The 18,878-nt window shown below is 40.3% G+C and overlaps 1 protein-coding gene across 5 annotated transcripts in view; it reads left to right on the top strand.

Moving 5' to 3' along the window:
• Positions 1 to 9,810: 9,810 nt before the first annotated feature.
• Positions 9,811 to 18,878, top strand: part of Mtmr2 (myotubularin related protein 2) — a 60,418-nt gene continuing 51,350 nt past the window's right edge. For 4 of the 5 annotated variants that reach the window (XM_076926059.1, XM_076926063.1, XM_076926062.1 and 1 more), the window contains exons 1-2: positions 9,826 to 10,052; positions 16,843 to 16,913. Coding sequence is in view for 1 of the 5 variants with exons in the window: in XM_076926057.1 (XP_076782172.1) it covers positions 9,973 to 10,052 (80 nt within the window). In the remaining 4 variants the exon portion in view is untranslated. Of the gene's footprint in view, positions 10,053 to 16,842; positions 16,914 to 18,878 lie in introns of all 5 variants that reach the window. The other variant, XM_076926057.1, reaches the window with a different exon arrangement.

The following is an 18,878-nucleotide window of genomic DNA, read 5'->3' as shown; positions in this document are numbered from 1 at the left end:
CAGGTAGAGACACTCCTTTATTTAGTGTCTCATAAAGATGTATTGAGCAGAATTACAGCACATGTGCAGCTGCCAAATAATTATAGAGAGAAGCAAAACTTTCTCAGTGGACTCATTCTGAGATTTAGAGATTGTTATCACAGTGCAAGCAAGTAGTAAAAGCTGACTAATGTGTCAATTCCTTTCTCACATCCCTATGATCATTCACTGATCTCTGTATCTCTTTGTGTGTCTGTCTATCTCTGTGTATGGCTAGACAGATGAATAGGTAGTAGATGGGTGGCTGGATAGATAGATAGATAGATAGATAGATAGATAGATAGATAGATAGATCGGTAGGTAGGTGCAGAGTCTATATGCTAGAAAGGTCTGTCAATTTCTGTGTAGTTGAGAATGACCTTGAACTCTGATCCTCCTGCCTTCACCTCCTAAGGTTATAAGTATGCCCTACCATAAAGTGGTTTTAATCAATACAGGGAATTGAACCCAAGCTCTCCTGCATGCTAGAGACTCTATACTTGGTCCTGCGGTGAATAATCTTCTCATTTTGGATGATGATGTACCTGTGATAAAAAGCATATTTTTGGCTGTGTCTCTAAGTTTATTTTTAGGAATTTTTGGATAATGAAAGCTCTGAAATAATGTGTGATTTAGTTCCTTCATGGATTCTTAACATGATGACATTGTTGGGAGATAGTGTCAAGTAGGAGATGGTCAAGAGTAGGAGATGAAGGTCCAGTTGGGAAACTAGGTCACTGAGAGGTGAGAGGGGCTCTGTCTTGCCCTGGCACCTTTCTGCAGACCACTTTTATCTGCTTTCTGTCTTCTGTGATATGAACAGCTTTATTTTGCTTCCTGTCTGTGGTGAAGTAACATAATTATTGCTCTTTGTCTATCATGCTACCATTGGTCCAGAAACAACAGAGTTCGTTTTCATGGAATCAAACCTTCAAAACTGTGATGTAATCTTATCTTTATTCTGTTTATGTCAAGGTGTTATGTCATAGCAATACAGACCCAGTCACCAAATATTATAATATTACATGACAATAGTTTTATATTATACTATATATATATATATATATATATATATATATATATATATATATATATATATTATACACATATTTTTTAAAACATATGTGCTTTTCTGCTGTGGATCACTGTTTTCTTTTATTTCATCAGATTTAGTAATATTAGCTGCTTTGAAACCGTTGCCTGGTATTTCTAACATGTTAGACTTTTAAGTTTAGCTTTTTTTTTTTTGGATTATTTTTTCCATTGAGAGTATGTTTGGAGCAATTTTAGATTATGCCCTAGACATTATTTTTAGAGTCTCTGAGTTTTTCTCTAATCTTCTGGAAAGCATTAATGCCTTTGTTTAGTAGGAGATTAAATTGATTAGACAGGAACTTTGTCTTATTTAGGTAACAAGTTAAATCATGTTCAGCTCTTCCAGCAGGAAGCGACTGGAACCTTCTCACTTCACGTTCTCCCAAGTCACTTGTACTCTGCCTTCAAGTTGTACTAACTAAAGTAGGGCTTAGCCAGAAATTGCAGGAACCTGGTCCATAGTGTAGTGTTATCTTTTCCTGAACGGTCTCACTTTCCAACTGCCTTTGACACTGTTTTCTTAGTTCCTCATGAACCTTTAGGAGGTGGAGTGTCACTGGGGGAAGTGGGTCCCTAAGATTGGGCCTTGAGTTTTATAGCCCTGGTCTGTTGCCTGTTCCATCTTTGCTTCTGGTTTCTCTTAGATGTAAGAAGATGAGGAGTCCCATTCACAAGCTTTTCCTGTTGCCATTCCTTTGAGAGGCCAAATTTTTGGGTTCAAACTCCATCTTAGAAAACCTGACCTAAGTTTGAACTCAAACTAACAGGCCAGTATCTAGCATCAGTTTCCAAGTTACCCTCCCCCCAACAAAACCTGAACCTAGTTCCAGTTTCTAGGCTAACCCCAACAAGACTCCAACAAGACTCCAGGTTAATCTCCCCCAACAAATCCAGCCTTTCTTGGTTAATCCCCAACAAGCCCACCCCCTGCCTAACAACCACCAATGCAGAGGGAAGCAAAAGTTAAGTTTATGGTTTGACTCCCAATACCAGCCAATTATGCTAAAGGCCATAGTAGCACTCCAATGAGATGTTTGCCAGGCTAGAGATACTCACTGCCCCCCCCCCACACACACACACACTTGCTGCTTCTATAAAACTTCTCCCCAATTGATGTTTGGGGCTCCTTTCCACCAAAACTGTCCTGCGTGTCCATGGTGGGCTGAGCCGGAGCTAGCTTGATTAAAGGCCCTGCTGTGATTGCATTGGATCGGCTCCTGTCTGGTCTTTTGGAATTCACTAATGCTTCCCTGGCACTACACCTTCCTACCACAATGGGCTGTATGCTCTCAAATCATGAGCCAGGTAAATCTCCCCTCCCTTAAACTGCTTTGTCAGGTACTTGATCCCAGCAAAAGTAACTGTGCTACAATCAAGCTGAATAAGGCACATTAAGAGTATAATGATAGCTAATAAATCTAGAACAATTTACAATAAATGTGCTCTTTCTCATACTCTTGAAGTCTAAAACATTTCTTCTTGTGATGATACATGACAACATCCCTATGATGAAATGGACATGAGTGACAGACACTGTGGTGTAGCACTGGTCCACTATCTGAGGGTTGCTTAAACACATGGACTGAAGTGGTGATATTATAACTCTATTTGAAAATGGAGATAGCGACAAGGTGACTATCCAGTGATAAGTTTCTTCTTGTAGGAAGAAGATAGGATGGGATTCCATCAGCTAGTCAAGAAAACACATACTTTAAAATGTATCCTTTCTGAACTTTTCCAGGTAGTATCTTCAGTATGGCTGAGTGCAGTTGACTGAAACTGTGATATGTGATCCAAGACTGGGGGGCAGTAGCTATTGTAGATAATTTAAAAGTTCATGCATGCTTGATGTTTCTAAGAGTTGCGTTTATGTGTTTTGAGAGAAGTACACATTACTATCCCTATGCTTTTCCATTCATGGTTCATCATATTATGGTCTCAAAATACAATTATTTCCTTATTTAGATTCTGGTAATTCTTTGACAAGCTGATGGATAACACACCTATAGATCTAAATAGTGATTTTTTTTAAAATCAGTGTCCATAGTATGAAAATGTTAGTTGTATAGTACATAATGAAAGAATATTTATATTTGTGAATTTTTCATGAAGTATTGTGCTAGATACATTTAGAAAGAAATCTGATCTTATATTTTTACATACTTTTAGTGTTTTAAATTTTGTTTCTAGCAATTAATTTTTCTTACATTTTTAAAAGTATTCATTAATAATTGAAATTAAAACCCTAATTAATGGTCTCCTCCACAGGCAGTTTGAGAAATACTAGTGCAAGTTAAACACTAGAAATTAACTTTGAAGAAAAACTTTAAAATTAATCATTTTACATAAGATATGTCCTTAGACTAAATTATTGCAACAGCTCTTGTTTGATGGGGGATAGGCTGAGATTCTTTGTACATGTATGTGTGTACAGTGTATATATGCATGTTCATATATGGGTGGGTGAGCATACATGTGTACACATTTGGAAGCCAGAATATGACAACTGGTGTCTTCATCAATCTCCTTTTATCTTATATATTGATGGAGTGTCCCTCTTGAACTTAAGTTGGACAATTCAGCTAGTCTATCCAGCTAGCTTGTGCCAGGAAACCTGTCTCCACATCCTGTGTGCTGCAATTATAGGCAGGATGGCCATACCCATCAGCATTTACCTGGATGCTGGGGATCCGAACTCTGGGTGTATATGGCTTACACTTTATTCATTAGGGTACCTCTCTAATTCCTCTCTTTTAAATGTGGATATGTATATTTGTGAGTATGGTGTGTATATGGAAATCTGTGTACTTGCATAGGGGCACATGCACATGTGTATGGAGGCCTCTTCTGCCTTGGGTGCCTATCCTAGTTTGGTTCTTTGCTGCTATAATAAACACCATGACCAAAAGCATCTTGTGGAGGGAAGGGCTTAATTGGCTTATGCATCCCCATTACACTCCATCAATGAGGGAAGTCAAGAACCATGGAAGAAAGCTATTTACTGGCTTGCTTTATCCAACCTGATCAGCTTGCTTGCTTGCTTCCTTCCTTCCTTCCTTCCTTCCTTCCTTCCTTCCTTCCTTTCCTTCTCTTCCTTCCTTTCAACTTTTTGATTCTTTGTAAGTTTTACATCATGTATTCCAGTCCCACTCATCTCTTGGTCTTCTTGTATCTGCCCTCCACCCTAGCAACCTCACCCCCCCAAGAAAATAAAACACACACACACACAAAAACAAAACAAAGCATAGAAAATATCTCATCATGGAAGCTGTAGTATGTCACAGTGTGCCCCACAGTATACCCCTCTGTCCACACATCTTTCTCTTGCAAATGTTCATTGCAATGAGTCATTGGTCTGGTTCAAGGTCTCTGGCTCCTGTCACAGTGTAGTGATCCACCAAAACACAGACAGGAGCCAACCTGATGCAACTCACAGGAGGGTCTTTATTCTATTCAAGCTAACTAGGACACTCCTAGCACACTGTCATTACGCAGGATGGTTTTGGTGGTGAGGAAACCCCAAATATCTATTGTGGTAGGGCTTTAGAGTAAGCAGCAAGCAGGAGGAGTTGGTGGTGGTTAAGTGTGCAAGCATCTCATTGGAAAGCTACTGTGGCCTTTAACATAATTGGCTGGTACTGAGAATTGAACCATAAACTTAATCTGCTTTCTGCATTGGTGGCATTAGGCAAGGGGTGGGCTTATAACCTGGAGGTGTAGGTTTGTTGGGGGAAATAACTTGGAAACTAATGCCTGCTAGTTTACCTGAGTTCAAGCTTAGGTCAGATTCTCTAAAATGGAGTCTGAACTTAAAAGATTTAGCCTCTCAATAGCATCAATATTGGATCTTTGAGTCAATATTGGATCAATGTAGTTCTTTGTCATGAAGATTCTGCAGCTTTAGGTCAGCAGGACCAGCCCTTTCACACATTCTAACAGTTTTGAGATGATATAGATTTTAGGGGTGGGCCTGGGTGCTTCAACTTTCTTTCTTTTCTTTTCTTAAAAGATTTTATATAATATGAGCACACTGTAGCTGTCTTCAGACACACCAGAAGGCAGCATTGGATCCCATTACAGATGGTTGTGAGCCACCATATGGTTGCTGGGAATTGAACTCAGGATCTCTGGAAGAGCAATCAGTGCTCTTAACCATTGAGCCATCTCTCCAGCCTTCAGCTTGCTTTATTATATTGTCTAGAACCACCTGCCTGGAGATGATGCTGCCCATAGTGGGCTGGGCCTGCTCACATCCATCAGTAATTAAGAAAATGCTCCAGTCTTGCCCACAGGACAATTTGATGGGGGTAATTCCTTAATTGAGGTTCCTTCTTTCCAGCTCACTCTAGTTTGGGTCGAGTTGACAGAAACTGACTAGCACACCACCCTTTTTGTTTGGGGAGGCAGACTTGTTCACTTTTGCCTGAACTTAATTTGGCTAGGCTGGCTAACCAGAGGCAAGCAGAAATACATTCATTTCTATCCTCTTGGCAGTAAGATTACAAGCATGAAGCTCAGCTTTCCTCCCTCCCTGCCTCCCTCCCTCCCTCCCTCCCTCCTGCCCTCCCTCCCTTTTTCCTTCCTTCCTTCCTTTCTTCCTTTCTTTCTTTCTTTCTTTCTTTCTTTCTTTCTTTCTTTCTTTCTTCCTTTATGTAGGTCCTTAGGGGATGAAGTTCAAGTCCTCATGGTTGCACAGCAAGCACTTTACTGAGCCATCTCCCCAAACCCTGACGCTGAAGTATAAGTATATTCTTATAAAAAGTGAGGTAACTGGGGTGTAAAAAAGTTCTAGGTTCAGATTTCCTGGCTATATGACATAAAACAACAGGAAACATGTGTAAGATAAACACTGCAGCACTTTAAACTTCATCTGAAATTATTCTTTGCTTTTTTATTCTTCATTATTCAGGTTAGAAGCAGAGCTGGAGTGGGGGAGTGTATGGGGGGGGGGGGAGAAACAATAATAGCAACAGATCTATTTACTAAGAACTTCCTGTGCAACTACTGTTAAAAAAACAACCTGTGTTTTCAGAGATGAGAAACAAAGATTCAAAGTTAGTGACAAAATCAGGATTGCAATGCAGGCTTTTCTGGTTGCAATCTTTCTCCATTTGATATTGTTCCATAATAATCACCAGAGAAGATCATGTACAAGTTATATTACCCAGGAAGTCAGGTTTATAATAATCAATACAGTGCTAGAAATGGGTATTTCATTCAAGGGTTCATTCTTCAACATTCATAGTTTGGAAGTTGAAGTCTCAAGCAATCATGAGTCAGCATTTAAAAAGGCTGATAGAGACAGAGAAGCAATAGATGCAGTCTATAGAGACAGGGTTTCTCTGTGTAGCCCTGACTATTGCGAATCTTACAGATATTGATGTTTGTCAAAGTGTTTCATTTGACTATTTTCCTGGCCTATCAGAGAAGTACAATTAAGATCTCTTGAAAAATTACAGAGATGAAAACAATTGCTTATCATCTTGTCCTTGCATGGAAAATGGAAGAGAAGAGCTAAATTTTTTGAGGTTAACTGATGAAACAGCCTGCCTCCATCTTGGATTTGAAACCCATCTTATAGTAAAGACAAAATAGGTTCATGACTATTTATGATTACATCTGTGTTTCTCAGGAATTGGGCTATGTTCTACCTGTAACCCTAATTACAGATGGCTCTGTACTGTCTGTTCCAGAATAAGGAAACCATGCTTTTGTTTCAGAAAGATTGTTATGACTACCTGTTGTTATGGCTACCTTGTTATGGCCACTGTGAATTCATGTCTTTGTTTTAGGAGGTTGTTATGACCAATTATATATTTTGTTTCTGTAATTCTGAGTAGTTGCCTGCCAACCCCTCATTGGAAACCCCTACTCTTGGGCATGAAAGCCTTTCCCATGTCTCTTGAACCCTACTTTTAGGGAAAGACAGCTCATGTACACATTTTTTTTCTGAGACAGGGTTTCTGTGTATAGCCTTGTCTGTCCTAGAACTCACTCTGCAGACCAGGCTGGCCTCAAACTCAGAAATCTGCCTGCCTCTGCCTCCCAAGTGCTGGGATTAAAGGTGTGCGCCACCACTGCCCAGCTTCATGTACACAAATTTTAAAAAGCTTGCTTTAATTGATTTGGCCATGATGATTTAGGTCAGTGAACTTTTTCCTCAAATCTGTAGGATTAACATAATCAATCATATATCCATTCATTCACTGATAACTTTTATAGTTTATGTAGAACACAATTGGGATAAGTTGATCTAGTAGGGAATGGATGTATTATTTGGGGGGTTTTTACCCCACCTTAGATCATCTAGTTCCCAAGTAAAAGACATGTATGCCTTTATGTTTTATAAGCCTTTGAGCTTATGATAATGCTTATTATGTAAGCATTTGAGCTGAGTAGATATCAATCCTCTATGCTATTTTGTCTGCTTCCCTGTCAATAACTCTGAGATAACACTTGCCATGTTCCAACTGGGCAGCTCCTATTCCAACAGGCTGGCCCTCAAGGCCATGCGCTAAGATTCACCTACCCCAAGATGACTTCTTCCTCCTCCTCCCTGTTCCCCTCCTCCTGATTCCTGCCTCAGACCTCAAGCCCAGGAACTGAAGCCCCGCCTACCTCTCTACTGCCCAGCTACAGGCTGTAGGCATCTTTATTAACCAATCACAAATAATTTGGGTCAAGGTTTATACAGCAAAAGCTGGTTGAGGATCTGCTAGCCTTAGAGCAACCAGATCTCGGGATACAGAATTTAGCATTTGAATACAAGCAGCATCAGACCAACCCATTACAAATGCTCTTACACAGTGTAAAGGTTTTGAATCTGAAATATCTCCTACAGCTCTGTGCTCTAGAGGCTGGGTTGTCAACTGATAGTGTTTCTGGGAGGTAGTGGGAATTTTGGAGGGGACTAATTAAGAACTCCTCCCTCTTTCTTTCTCTCCTTTCCTCCTCGCCTCCCGTCTGCTCACCTGGAGATAAGCAGATTTTTCTATCTCGTGTTCTCAGCTCCAATGTTCTCTTTTATCACAGGCTCAAAAACAATGGAGCCAAGTGACCATGTACTGGAACCTTTAAAACCAACAGCCAAAATAAATTTTTCATTGGGCATACTGTAATGGAAAGCTAGCACACAAATTATTTCCTTGGTTATATAAATTACAATTTGACCCGGTCTGTGAGGGTCAGTCAACGGGATCTGCAAGAGAGAGTGGGGATGGAAGGGCAAGAGACTCGAAGAATGGAGACAAGACAGGATGTCTGACCAAGTCCCGTTTATTGAAAGAAAATCATGGGTATATAAGCACACGCAGGAGAATGCAGCTGAAGACACTTTACCGAGTGTGCCTTACAGCTGTGGGCACTAAACAACAAAACAAGATATATCTGAGAAAAACAAGATGTTTATCAGAGTGTGCTCAGTTGGCGTGGGCTGTTGAAAAACAAGTTTCTTGTCAGGGTATATGCTACGAGATGGCTGCAAAAATGATAGCCGCTTTCTGCTAGGACTTTGCTCCCAACAACAATGTTTTTTAAAATCAAGTAATGGTTTTAAATTAGATTTAGTTTGTAAAAGCACAATTATATTTACTCTAGCGGGTATGTTTAGAAGATTATTTTATTTACAGAAATAATCTTTGCATTTTTTGCTTTCCAGATGTGTGAGGTGATTAAGGAAGAGTCACAGTTAGAGTCCTCTAGTATTATCCTTCCTGTGTCCTGAGTGACAGAAAGTCACGGGTTTTAACATTCCCCCTTTAGCCAGTTCATGTTCCTTTATCACATTCCATCTCCACACTCCCTTCCTGCTTTTCGAGGGAATATGAAGGAGCACACAGGAGGTAAGTGTGTTCTCTATGTTACACCATAGCACTCAGCAGTGTTTGTGTCTAATTCCTTGTGTGAGTTTAGCAGATTCTCCCTCGTTCTCACTTCAATGCTTACTACATCTTGTAGGTTGGTGTAGGTAGTGTTTATCAGCTACAGATACACTTTCAAGCTACTTTAACCCAAACTTTTGTCACAGGAGGCCTGAAAACTTCAACTCCATTCTCACTTTCCTTTGTATAACGCTGTTCAGAGGTGGAAAGGTAGTTTTCAGCATTTTCCCTCCCCTCCCCATTTGGGGTAGCTTTCTCCTACCAATCACTTGTTAATGGCCTGTCATCCTTTAGTTTTCTTTCATTAACAGTTACCATTTATTAAATTTGTCAGTTTGTTTATATATGAGCACCCATTGCCTACTGTCTGAGTGCTTCTTAAGCAGGCATTGTTTTAGACGTTTTACATTTATCAACACACTTATTCTGTCAAGTTAATACACTTACACAGAAGGAAGCAGATGTAAATGCAAGGTAACCGGAGGCCATGAAATCAGTATGCTTAGCTTCCCTGGTACCTTTACAAAATGGGCTCTCACATCACATAGGATGTACATTTCACTATCTCTAACCTTATTCTGCCCCTTGATCTCCCACCTCACCCCCTCATCCCACAGGCTGCCCACTCCCTCTCATTTAACTCGAGTCCAGCGCTCCCAAGCTGTCACATCTTGTGTCTTTTCTCTGACACATTAGAGTCCTCTTCCTTCCGGAGAATTTCCTAGTAGCTGAAACTCTCTCACCAGATCCTGCCTCTCATGGGGCGGCCAGAGCGCGTGCGCATGGCATCGCGGTGCAGAGCCACGGGGCCCGATTCCCAACAGCCCCCGCGCGCAGTGCAGGCTGGGGGAACATGGCCGCTTCCGGTCTCGCAGTCCGCCTGGCGCGGGGCTGACAGCGGCTGCATTCCGGTGCGCTCCTCCCTCTGCATCTCGCGCCGGCGGCCGCGGAGGGCGCGGCGGCCTCCTGTTCTCGCGCCATGGAGAAGAGTTCGAGCTGCGAGAGTCTTGGCGCGCAGCTCCCGGCGGCAAGGCTGCCCAGCGAGGACTCACTGTCCAGGTGAGGCCGGGGCGTGTGTGGATGGAGATGCCAGGGCATGCGGGAGCAGAGGCTGAGGCTGCTTGTGCGGGAGGGAGGCCCGGGCACGCCGAGGGGAGTCCTGGGTCTGGAGAGGCTGGACACCGAAGAGAGACGCCACAGGCATCCGGTGCGGATATGGAGAGCCCAGCAGAGCCCTGCTTCCTCCTCTGGGCCTTTGGTGCGAGAGGTGAAAATACAGTTTTCTTTATGGCCACTGCCCCTCTAATTCCTTCCCATTTTCCGGTCGTGGATTTTGCTTTAGTTCTGTTTAAGGACGCAGCGATTTTACTTTATCAAGAGCTCTGTTGTCAAGGCAGTTTTCATTCCCCTGCTCCAGTCACTGAGTTTGAGATCCAGCCCATCACCAGACGAGTGGCCTTAGAGGACACTCTGAGACAAGCATGCTTAGATTTGAAGTGGAGAGGGGACGCAGCCTCACAGAGCCAGCTTCTCAGCTTAAACATCAGTGACATTACCAACGCAATGTACATTAGCTGTGGTGTCTGGAGCACTCTTCAATTAACTGTAGATAATAGCTTCATTACAGAAACTTGTTAGTTTAAATTTTAAGCTTAATGTAGGCAGACAGCCACAGGTGATTCGAATGTACAGGCAAGGTAGACTTTTTCCACTTACTGTGTTAAGTGTATATCTAAATTATTTCAAGTTTTGTTTTGTCTGCAAAGTACAAGTGAAGTATTGGTGTTTGACTATGGTAGCTCAGCGTTTTTCTGCCCTGTCACTCCAAAGCTGTACTTGATTGGTTTTGTTTTTATACAGATGCTCAAATAAGAAATTATCTTATTTGCTTTCATATATTCTACAGAATCATCTTTAATATTGCTTAATGTATCACACAGTTCCTTTCACCCAGTAGATTGATAAATGTATTACTATTTAAAAAGTGTCTTTGTGTGTGTGTATTTGCATGAGTTCCTGTGCACCACACGCATGGAGGAGTCCAAGAGGTGAGATCCCCTTAAACTAGAGGACAGGCAGGTGTGACCCTCATGTGGGTGCTGAAAACTGAATCCTGGTCCTCTGCCAAAGTAGCAAGTGCTCTCAACTGCAGAGCCATCTCTTCAGCTCTGAATTTCTATTGAGTTTAGCTATGAGGAGAATTATTTCTATTTGTTAGAGAGGGGAGATTATCTCAGCTTAGCAAAAACTTGAAGTTTATAATGGACATTGATAAAGCCCTCATTTCTAATGGTCTCAAATGCTTCTATTATGAGATGAATTTAGTTGAAATACTATGTTTGAATAGTTAATTTCTGGAAATAACATAAATATGAAAATGAACATATAACTCATTTCAGGGTCCTTTTTAAAGGTTATACATAGTTAAAGTTGGATGAAAGGCTTTGGAAAGTGTAGTTTCTACTAAAAGTGTGTTGTCTTGGTGGATTGTATGAGTCATTTTAGAGATGTTGGTTTAACTCTGCCTTCTGTGTCAATATAGATCAGATATTTTTGGCTTCAAAAGGCCATTTATTTTTTCTTTCTACAACATCCAGAAGTTTCTAATCAACTGTAGTAATCAGTAAAGGGTGACTCTTGCTTGGTATTGCCCTCTTTAGTCATTTCTTGGTACTCCGCACACATGGAGCTCTCCTTTCCTAAGGTGCTGCAACAAAATTTACTTTAACGTCCTGGTCATCCAGCTGTTTCTATAGTTTTATTTTGTTGGTCTTTCTCTGATTATTTGTTCAAGTTGGACTCTGGAATATGATACACATCAGTACCTACTGTAGGCCAGTTGTGAAGGCTCAGATAGACCTGACTTCAGCAGTGTCTGTAATATTTTACAACCTACCTCTAGTTTCCATCTTCCAGGCTTCTGGGCAACCTCAAGTTCATCTTCAGCTTACTTGCATATGAAATCACGTGGCACCCTGTCACGTGGCACCCTGTGTGGTCTTCATTGATGGCATTTTCCTTCCCTTTCTATGCACAGCCTGTCTTTATTGAACTTATTATGTCCTCATTTCTTTTCTTTTGCTTACTTTGGCTCCTACTTTCTAATTTTCCCTGTCAATCATTTTAATGTATCTTTTTTTCCTTCACATATCCTGAAGCTGTAGCTATTCTGGGTAATACTTGTCTCTGGTTATTGTGATATTTATCAGTTGCGTTCTAGTTGATAAATTGATTAGCTTGGTTGGTCCATGTCCCATATTTATGCCTAACTTTCATTAACAAAGCAAGAAGATATATGTATACTGAAGGCCATTCACAACTGATTGCGTTTTTTTTTTTTTTTTTTTTTGAGAAAGTCTCACAGTCTGGCCTTTAACTAACATTCTCATGCCTCAGTCTCATGAGTGCTGTAATTATAGGTGGGCACCATCTCTCCTACCCTTCAACTTAATTGCATTTTAAAATTGTATGTTTTTCTTAAAGTTATCATCATTTGAAAATAATGAATCCTGGGTTTCTGTTTCTGTGAATTTTAATCATGGTCTTAAGAAGTAAAGAGTTCCCAGATGACTGAAGCATATTTTGTTGCAAAATCTCATCTGTAGTTTTAGCGTCAACGTCACTTGAAAGTGATAAGTTGGTAGGAAAAATGTTTCTGGATTTTTCCAGTAGTGATAGATTTATGTAAAATCACCTTCTTACATATTCCCATTGTGACCCGTAGTGTGTTTTCTGAGGCAGCTAGCCAGAGCTAGAATTAGAAGGTTATAGATTCAGGATGAGGTGACTGTCTGGTGACTCTTGGCATTGTTTTTATTGGCATAGAGTCTTGCACTGATTGTATTGGTAATCTAAAAATTATTTTGAATTTCATTATTTTTAGATCCTAAAAGAACTTTAACATTCTCTTATTTAAGACCCAATATTATAAACTCACTAGTACTTTTATCAAGACTTTTTTGTTTTGTTTTTGAGACAGAGTTTCTCTGTGTATCCCTGGCTGTCCTGGAACTTGCTCTGTAGATCAGGCTGGCCTAGGATCAAGAGAGCCACCTCTCTCTGCCTCCCAAGAGTTGGAATTAAAGATGGTGGCTGGAATTAAACCACCACCAGTAGCCTCACTATCATGATTTTGTTCAAGTATGAAAGTTAAAATGCTGAAATTAAAGCTGAGTTTGGGCTTTGTATACTTTTTCCCCCCTAAATCTCAGCTTTAAAGGAAATTTCCTGAGTATTTATTTGCAGCCGTGAATAGCGTAGTCAAAAGTATAGACTCTAAGACTTTTCCTAATAAGATATATCACAGTAAGATATACTTATAAAAAGTATTAAATGGAGAAATTACATGAGAGCATACATAAACCAAACCAAAGTAACCTGGATTGTACCCAAGGGAAGGAAATAACTCTGCAGGGCACAGATATCCAGAAGGCAGGAAGTTTATTTTGGAAAGCTGCCAAATTAATACTATTGTATTAAGAACCACCAGGGCCTAAGATTGCATGTGATTTAGGGTTTTGAATAGTGGAAATTCTCCAGATTCTAGTGTGGAATATTTTCCATTTTTAGGGAAAATGGCTTTGAATATGTAAAGTACTTGCTATCATTATACCTGGTAATTAGGTGAAATAAATGGCTGAATGCTAATTAAGGACCTGGAATGATTTTATAAGACTGATTCCTGCAGGAAGCAGGTTAAAATGGAGCTCTAAAAAGTGATGGTGTTGGTGCTGCATGGCTCAGCGGTTAGGAGCACTGCTGTTCTTCCAGAGGTCCTGAGTTCCATTCCCAGCAACCACATGCTGGCTCATAACCATCTGTAATGGGATCTGCTGCCCTCTTCTGGTGTGTATGAAAACAGTGACAGTGTACTCATATACATAAAATATATAAATAAATTGATGATGTCAGAAGGTTCCTGATAAGAGACTGTGAAAGATGTCCTCCTAATGGAGACAGTCATAATTTCAGTCTCTCTCTCTACACAGCTAACTGGGCTCAATTCCTCCCACTGTGATGAGAGAGCAAGGTGTCAGGACCCAGGGTGGGAACCACTTTCTTTCATAGACTATTGCTACTGTGAAGAACTTTGAGCTCTTTGAATGCTTTTTAGTCTAGATTAATTTATGACAGACACTGGGCTTTAAATATAAAAAAAAATGAACTTTAAAAATATGCTTTAGTATAACCTAAATCACACCTCCTCCCCATCTAAAAACTGATATGTGAGAAATTCTTTTTTTTTTTTTTTTAAAGTTAGGGTGTGTCTGTGCAGCTGTGCTCCTCTCTCTTCCTCTCCCCCCTCCACCACCCCCGTGTGTGTGTAGGTACACAGCTCAGTTTGTGTCTTTATGTACTGAATTGTTGTCCAGTTTTGCAGTGCTCATGATGGAACCCAGGGCTTCATGAGTGTTAGGCAAGTAGTGTGCTTCATTGAGTTCCACCTAAAGTTGGAATTAGACTTAGAATATGACAGAAAACCTGGGCTGAGGGTGACTGGAAACAACAAGTATTTTTTCTTTTCTCACATAGAAGTGCACAGAGGCAGTGCAGTCGTGGTGTAGTGGATCTGAGTACCAAGGATACAAATTCTTCATGTGTTTAGATTCCAAAGTTACCGTATGAGCCAACATTGCAGTTGGAGCCTGACATGGAAATTTCAGGTCGAGGGACAGTTTCTCTCTTAAAAGTCATGCTTTTGGAGATGACAGGTTGCTTGAAACCTCCTGTCTAGTGCCTCTTGCATGGGCCTGTGGCCTTGGCCAGCTGTAAGGCAGCCTAGGATGTTAAGCTCTGTGGGCTCTAAGATTTCGTGCTAAGGCAAAGCTTAAAGGTTTTGATTTAAGGAATAGGAGAAAAAGAGAGACAGACAACATAGGAGACAGGCAGTAGATTCTTCCTGACACAGATTAACCATTTACAAGCATGAAATATGTTCCTGTGATGCTCATGTAAGCTGGAGATGCCGCTGGTTGCCAGGCAGTAGTCACAATAGAAAATGAGGGTTTGTGCATTGTAGCAAACCAAGAAACTTGTCAGTACCTTCAACTCCAAGTTAAACTCTGTGCTTTGTGTGTTGTTTTGGCCATTTTAAAAATAGTCATAATCTCAGAGTCTAAAATGAAAGTGGTACTTAGCACTTGCTGGTCCAAGAAGCATTGGACAAGCAGGGATCAAAGAATAGACAGCAGTGCTGCACTTTTACTTCAAAGAGCTCAAGGGATCACAGGGCAAGGTAGTGGGAGTGGTGGTCTTGCCATCCACTGCTTCCTCCTCTCCAGTTCCAAACCGTCTGCCCATACATATATTTTTATCTCTAGATGAGAAATAAACCTGGCCATCTTAAGCTATGTTAGTTTATCAGTACTTTCGCCAACATTGTTTGTCTTCAGTTCTGCCCTAAAACAATAAAAATCCAGAGAAATCAATGTTGTATGAATCCTTGTATAACCTAACTTAAATATTTCTTAAACTTGGGGGAAAACGTCTTCTGTATTGTATGTGTGGGTGTATATGTGGATACATGTATGCTATAGTGTGTGTGTGTGAAATCAGGGCAGTCTTGGGTGTGTTGGTCTGTGCCTTGTACCTTGTCTGAGACAAGGTTTCTTTTCTTTGCTGCTGCATGTGCCCGATTGGCTAAACCCTGAGCTTTCCTAGGCTCTCCCCTGACACCACCCATCTAGCTGTAGGAATGCAGGAATTACAGATAGATAGCCCTGGCTCTGTGTGAGTTCTGAGGATGTTAACTCTCGTTCTCATACTTGAAGCAGATGCTTAACCCACTCAGCCATCTCCCTACTCGTAACTTAAATATTTTAAGAGTATGATTTCTAACATAAGGAGTTGAATATTTGAGAACCAGTAGGTACGTGTTCTGTGGATTGATAGGACCACTGTTCATCAGATTGTAGGATTCCATAGGAACAAATAACACGTCTGTCTATCTCCCTCTCTGTAGGATTCTTTTTTCTGATGACAGAAAATGAGTGCTTGCTCAAGCAGTTATATGTCTTACTTCGAGTTTGTGCTTCTGTAAAAAGGATAGTAAATGACTTGTGACAGGCCAGTTGCTGTCAGCCATAATTTTCTTGACCTAAGCAAAGATGCTTGCCTGTATAGGTCAAAAGTAAAATTAATAAATCTTCTTTTCCTAATATTAGAAAAGCATTATTTCATTATATCAAAGGGAGTAACAAAAATAAAAACACCCAGGGTAAGTTTTGCTTACTATGTGATAGTTTTTACAGCAAAGTTAATACAGATAATAAATATAGTATAATGTAAATAATAGCCTTGAATGCTGTTGTGGGCTTACTGTGTGCTGACTGTGAACTAAGTTACTTATGTGCTTTTCTCACATAAGCTTGATAATCTAGACAGAATTAAATTTTCCACTTTACAGATAAGAAAATTGAAGATGAGACTGGACTGACATTGGAGTCCAGGTCTCTGACTTCAGGTCTGTGTGTGTCCTGAAATAATTGTGCCTGAGGATGAGGTACCTGGAGTCCAGGCAGCTTTGCAGTTAGAGAGCAGTTCCTGCAGATTGACACTGGTTACAGAGGTGTATTCTTGGCATGTGCCCCATGGAGAAGTGTAAAGGCACATTAGTGAACTGAGAATTTTCTTTAGCTCTGAGCAATTTGTTTTTCATACAGAAAGATGACTGGTGATATGTAGTCTTCATTCACAAGGACAGTTTTATGTTTTGAAGATCACATGAATCATGCAAGTGAAGACTTCCCCTCCTCTGCCTCTCGGACTTTGCAGTCATTTAGAATTCTTAACTCCAGGGCTCATTCATTCAGTATCTGAACCCCCTAAGTTCCTTTGTGTTTGTTTACAGTTAATGTGTTAAGAACCATTGACATTTGAAGATCATCAGAAGTGAAGATAAAACATCTCAAAAATTATAATGTAAGTGAATGGGAAACTGCAAAAAATGGACAGAAGTTAACATTGCCAGTAATATCCTTGGAATCTGATATTATCCCAAATACAATTTGTGCACATGAGTTACCAGTGACTTCAAACTTTAATCTCAATTCTGTGTTCCAGTCAAGAACATCCTGTGATTTCTTCTACCTGGGGAAAACAGTCATTATGTTTTAGTCACCCAGTAATTTTCCCTTGACTTTGAGGCATGGGGGTGCTTCTGTGTACTTCCTCCCTTTTCTCCCTTAGGGCTTTGAAGCTTGATACGAGAACAGGATGAATAGGGTACAAATTATATTTGTGTGGATACTTTTCTGGTAGCAGATCTGTCTGTGCCTTATGTTGCTACCATTTTGTATCTTTTAGACATAAAGAGGCCAGTGAGATGCAAGTCTTCTCCGTTCCTTTTCTACCAGCTGCTTTCGTCTCTCTGCCCTTCACTCAATGCACTGGAACCAGCATTTTCTTTCATTCATTCATTCATTCATTCATTCATTCATTTTTTTCCTGAGACAGTGACTTATATAGCCCACCCTGGCCTTATACTCTGTAGCTGAGTGTGATCATGAACTTCTGATCCTCTGTTCTACCTCCCTCATGCCAGGATTACAGAAGTGCATCACTGCACTTTATTTATGATTCTGCAGATTGAACTCGGGCTTTATAAAACACTAGGCAGACTCTGTCATTTAGTTCCTGGATCCTTGAGAGCTTGGTGCTGTGGCCACTATATTACTGTTAGGCACATCAGGATCACTCAGTGCTTTGCAGACACTCTGGAGACCTGCATGTTCTAGTCACAGGAGCTGCTAAGTGAATATTTAGTTTGTAGTTTCCAGTTTATTCTGAATTATTAGGAACAGGTCTAAGAATTTGTTCTGAGAAGTCTGAAATCCATCATTGGTTCAGATGCTTTTTGGAGTCTTAGTCCAACTCCAAGATTTTGTGGATGAGGGAAGAGACTTTGAGAAGTTCAGAATTTGGATGGCTGGGAAAGGATAATGTTTTGTACTAAGTATCAACCCTGAGTTGGAGATTTCACAGGTCATGCTGCAATTTTTGTTTGCTAGACAGCCTCATTGTGCTTCATGTTTATAAGTCTCTCCTGTCCCACATTTTAATATCATAACCAGTCCACCATTGTACCTGGAAAACCCTAGAAGCCACAGATATATCATTTACCCAAAGATGGCATGCTGTTTCCCAGTCTTTAGCCTGAAGTATGACTGATTCTTATTTTTAAAGCATTGGGTAAGGAAAAGCACATTTTTTTTTTTTTTTTTTTTAAATCTCAGACATCCCTATTCCTGTGTGGATTGAGTTTTCTATGATTCTGAAGTTCTGTTTTTAGTGTCTGTGAGTGGGAGCTGCTGGCCTGCTTTTGAAAACTAGAATGTCACAGCTGTAATGTAACTATTACCTACAAAGTTGCCTTATGAGCAGCTCTGACACTGTTTTCCTCCCCTTCAGCTCTGTGAAGCATAGTGTTAGGAGTGATTGAGTTTACTATGTATGGAACCTGATGCTTCACACACCAAACTATAGATCTTGCCATTGAAATTAACTTGTATTTATAATACATTAGTATTTATTAAAAACTCTTAAGGAATGTTTAGAACTATGTTTTGAATTAACTATATTATTGCACATATTTTATATTGTGTCTCTTAGTTCCTGAATTATATCTTATATTAGTAAATGAAGTTAGCCCACTTTAAAAAAAAATACCCTATGATAGTGGAATTATTAAAATGTGGGTATAAACTGTTACTACTCAATTTCTGAGTGTTTTGAGGTATGTCTTAGTTAAAGGATGCTTTTCACATGTTATTTGTGTTATGATGTGGGAGACCAAACTGGGGCTTGCACGTGCACAAAGAGCTGCTTGTAAGCAGTCAGTAATCTGTGCACAATTATTATCCTTGGCTTTACAGATGCCAGGACCAT

This window comes from Arvicanthis niloticus, chromosome 27 (assembly GCF_011762505.2).
Source record: "Arvicanthis niloticus isolate mArvNil1 chromosome 27, mArvNil1.pat.X, whole genome shotgun sequence".
Taxonomy (NCBI): domain Eukaryota; kingdom Metazoa; phylum Chordata; class Mammalia; order Rodentia; family Muridae; genus Arvicanthis; species Arvicanthis niloticus.
The sequence above is the reverse complement of the archived record's forward strand: the minus strand, read 5'-3'. Positions and strand labels throughout refer to the sequence as shown.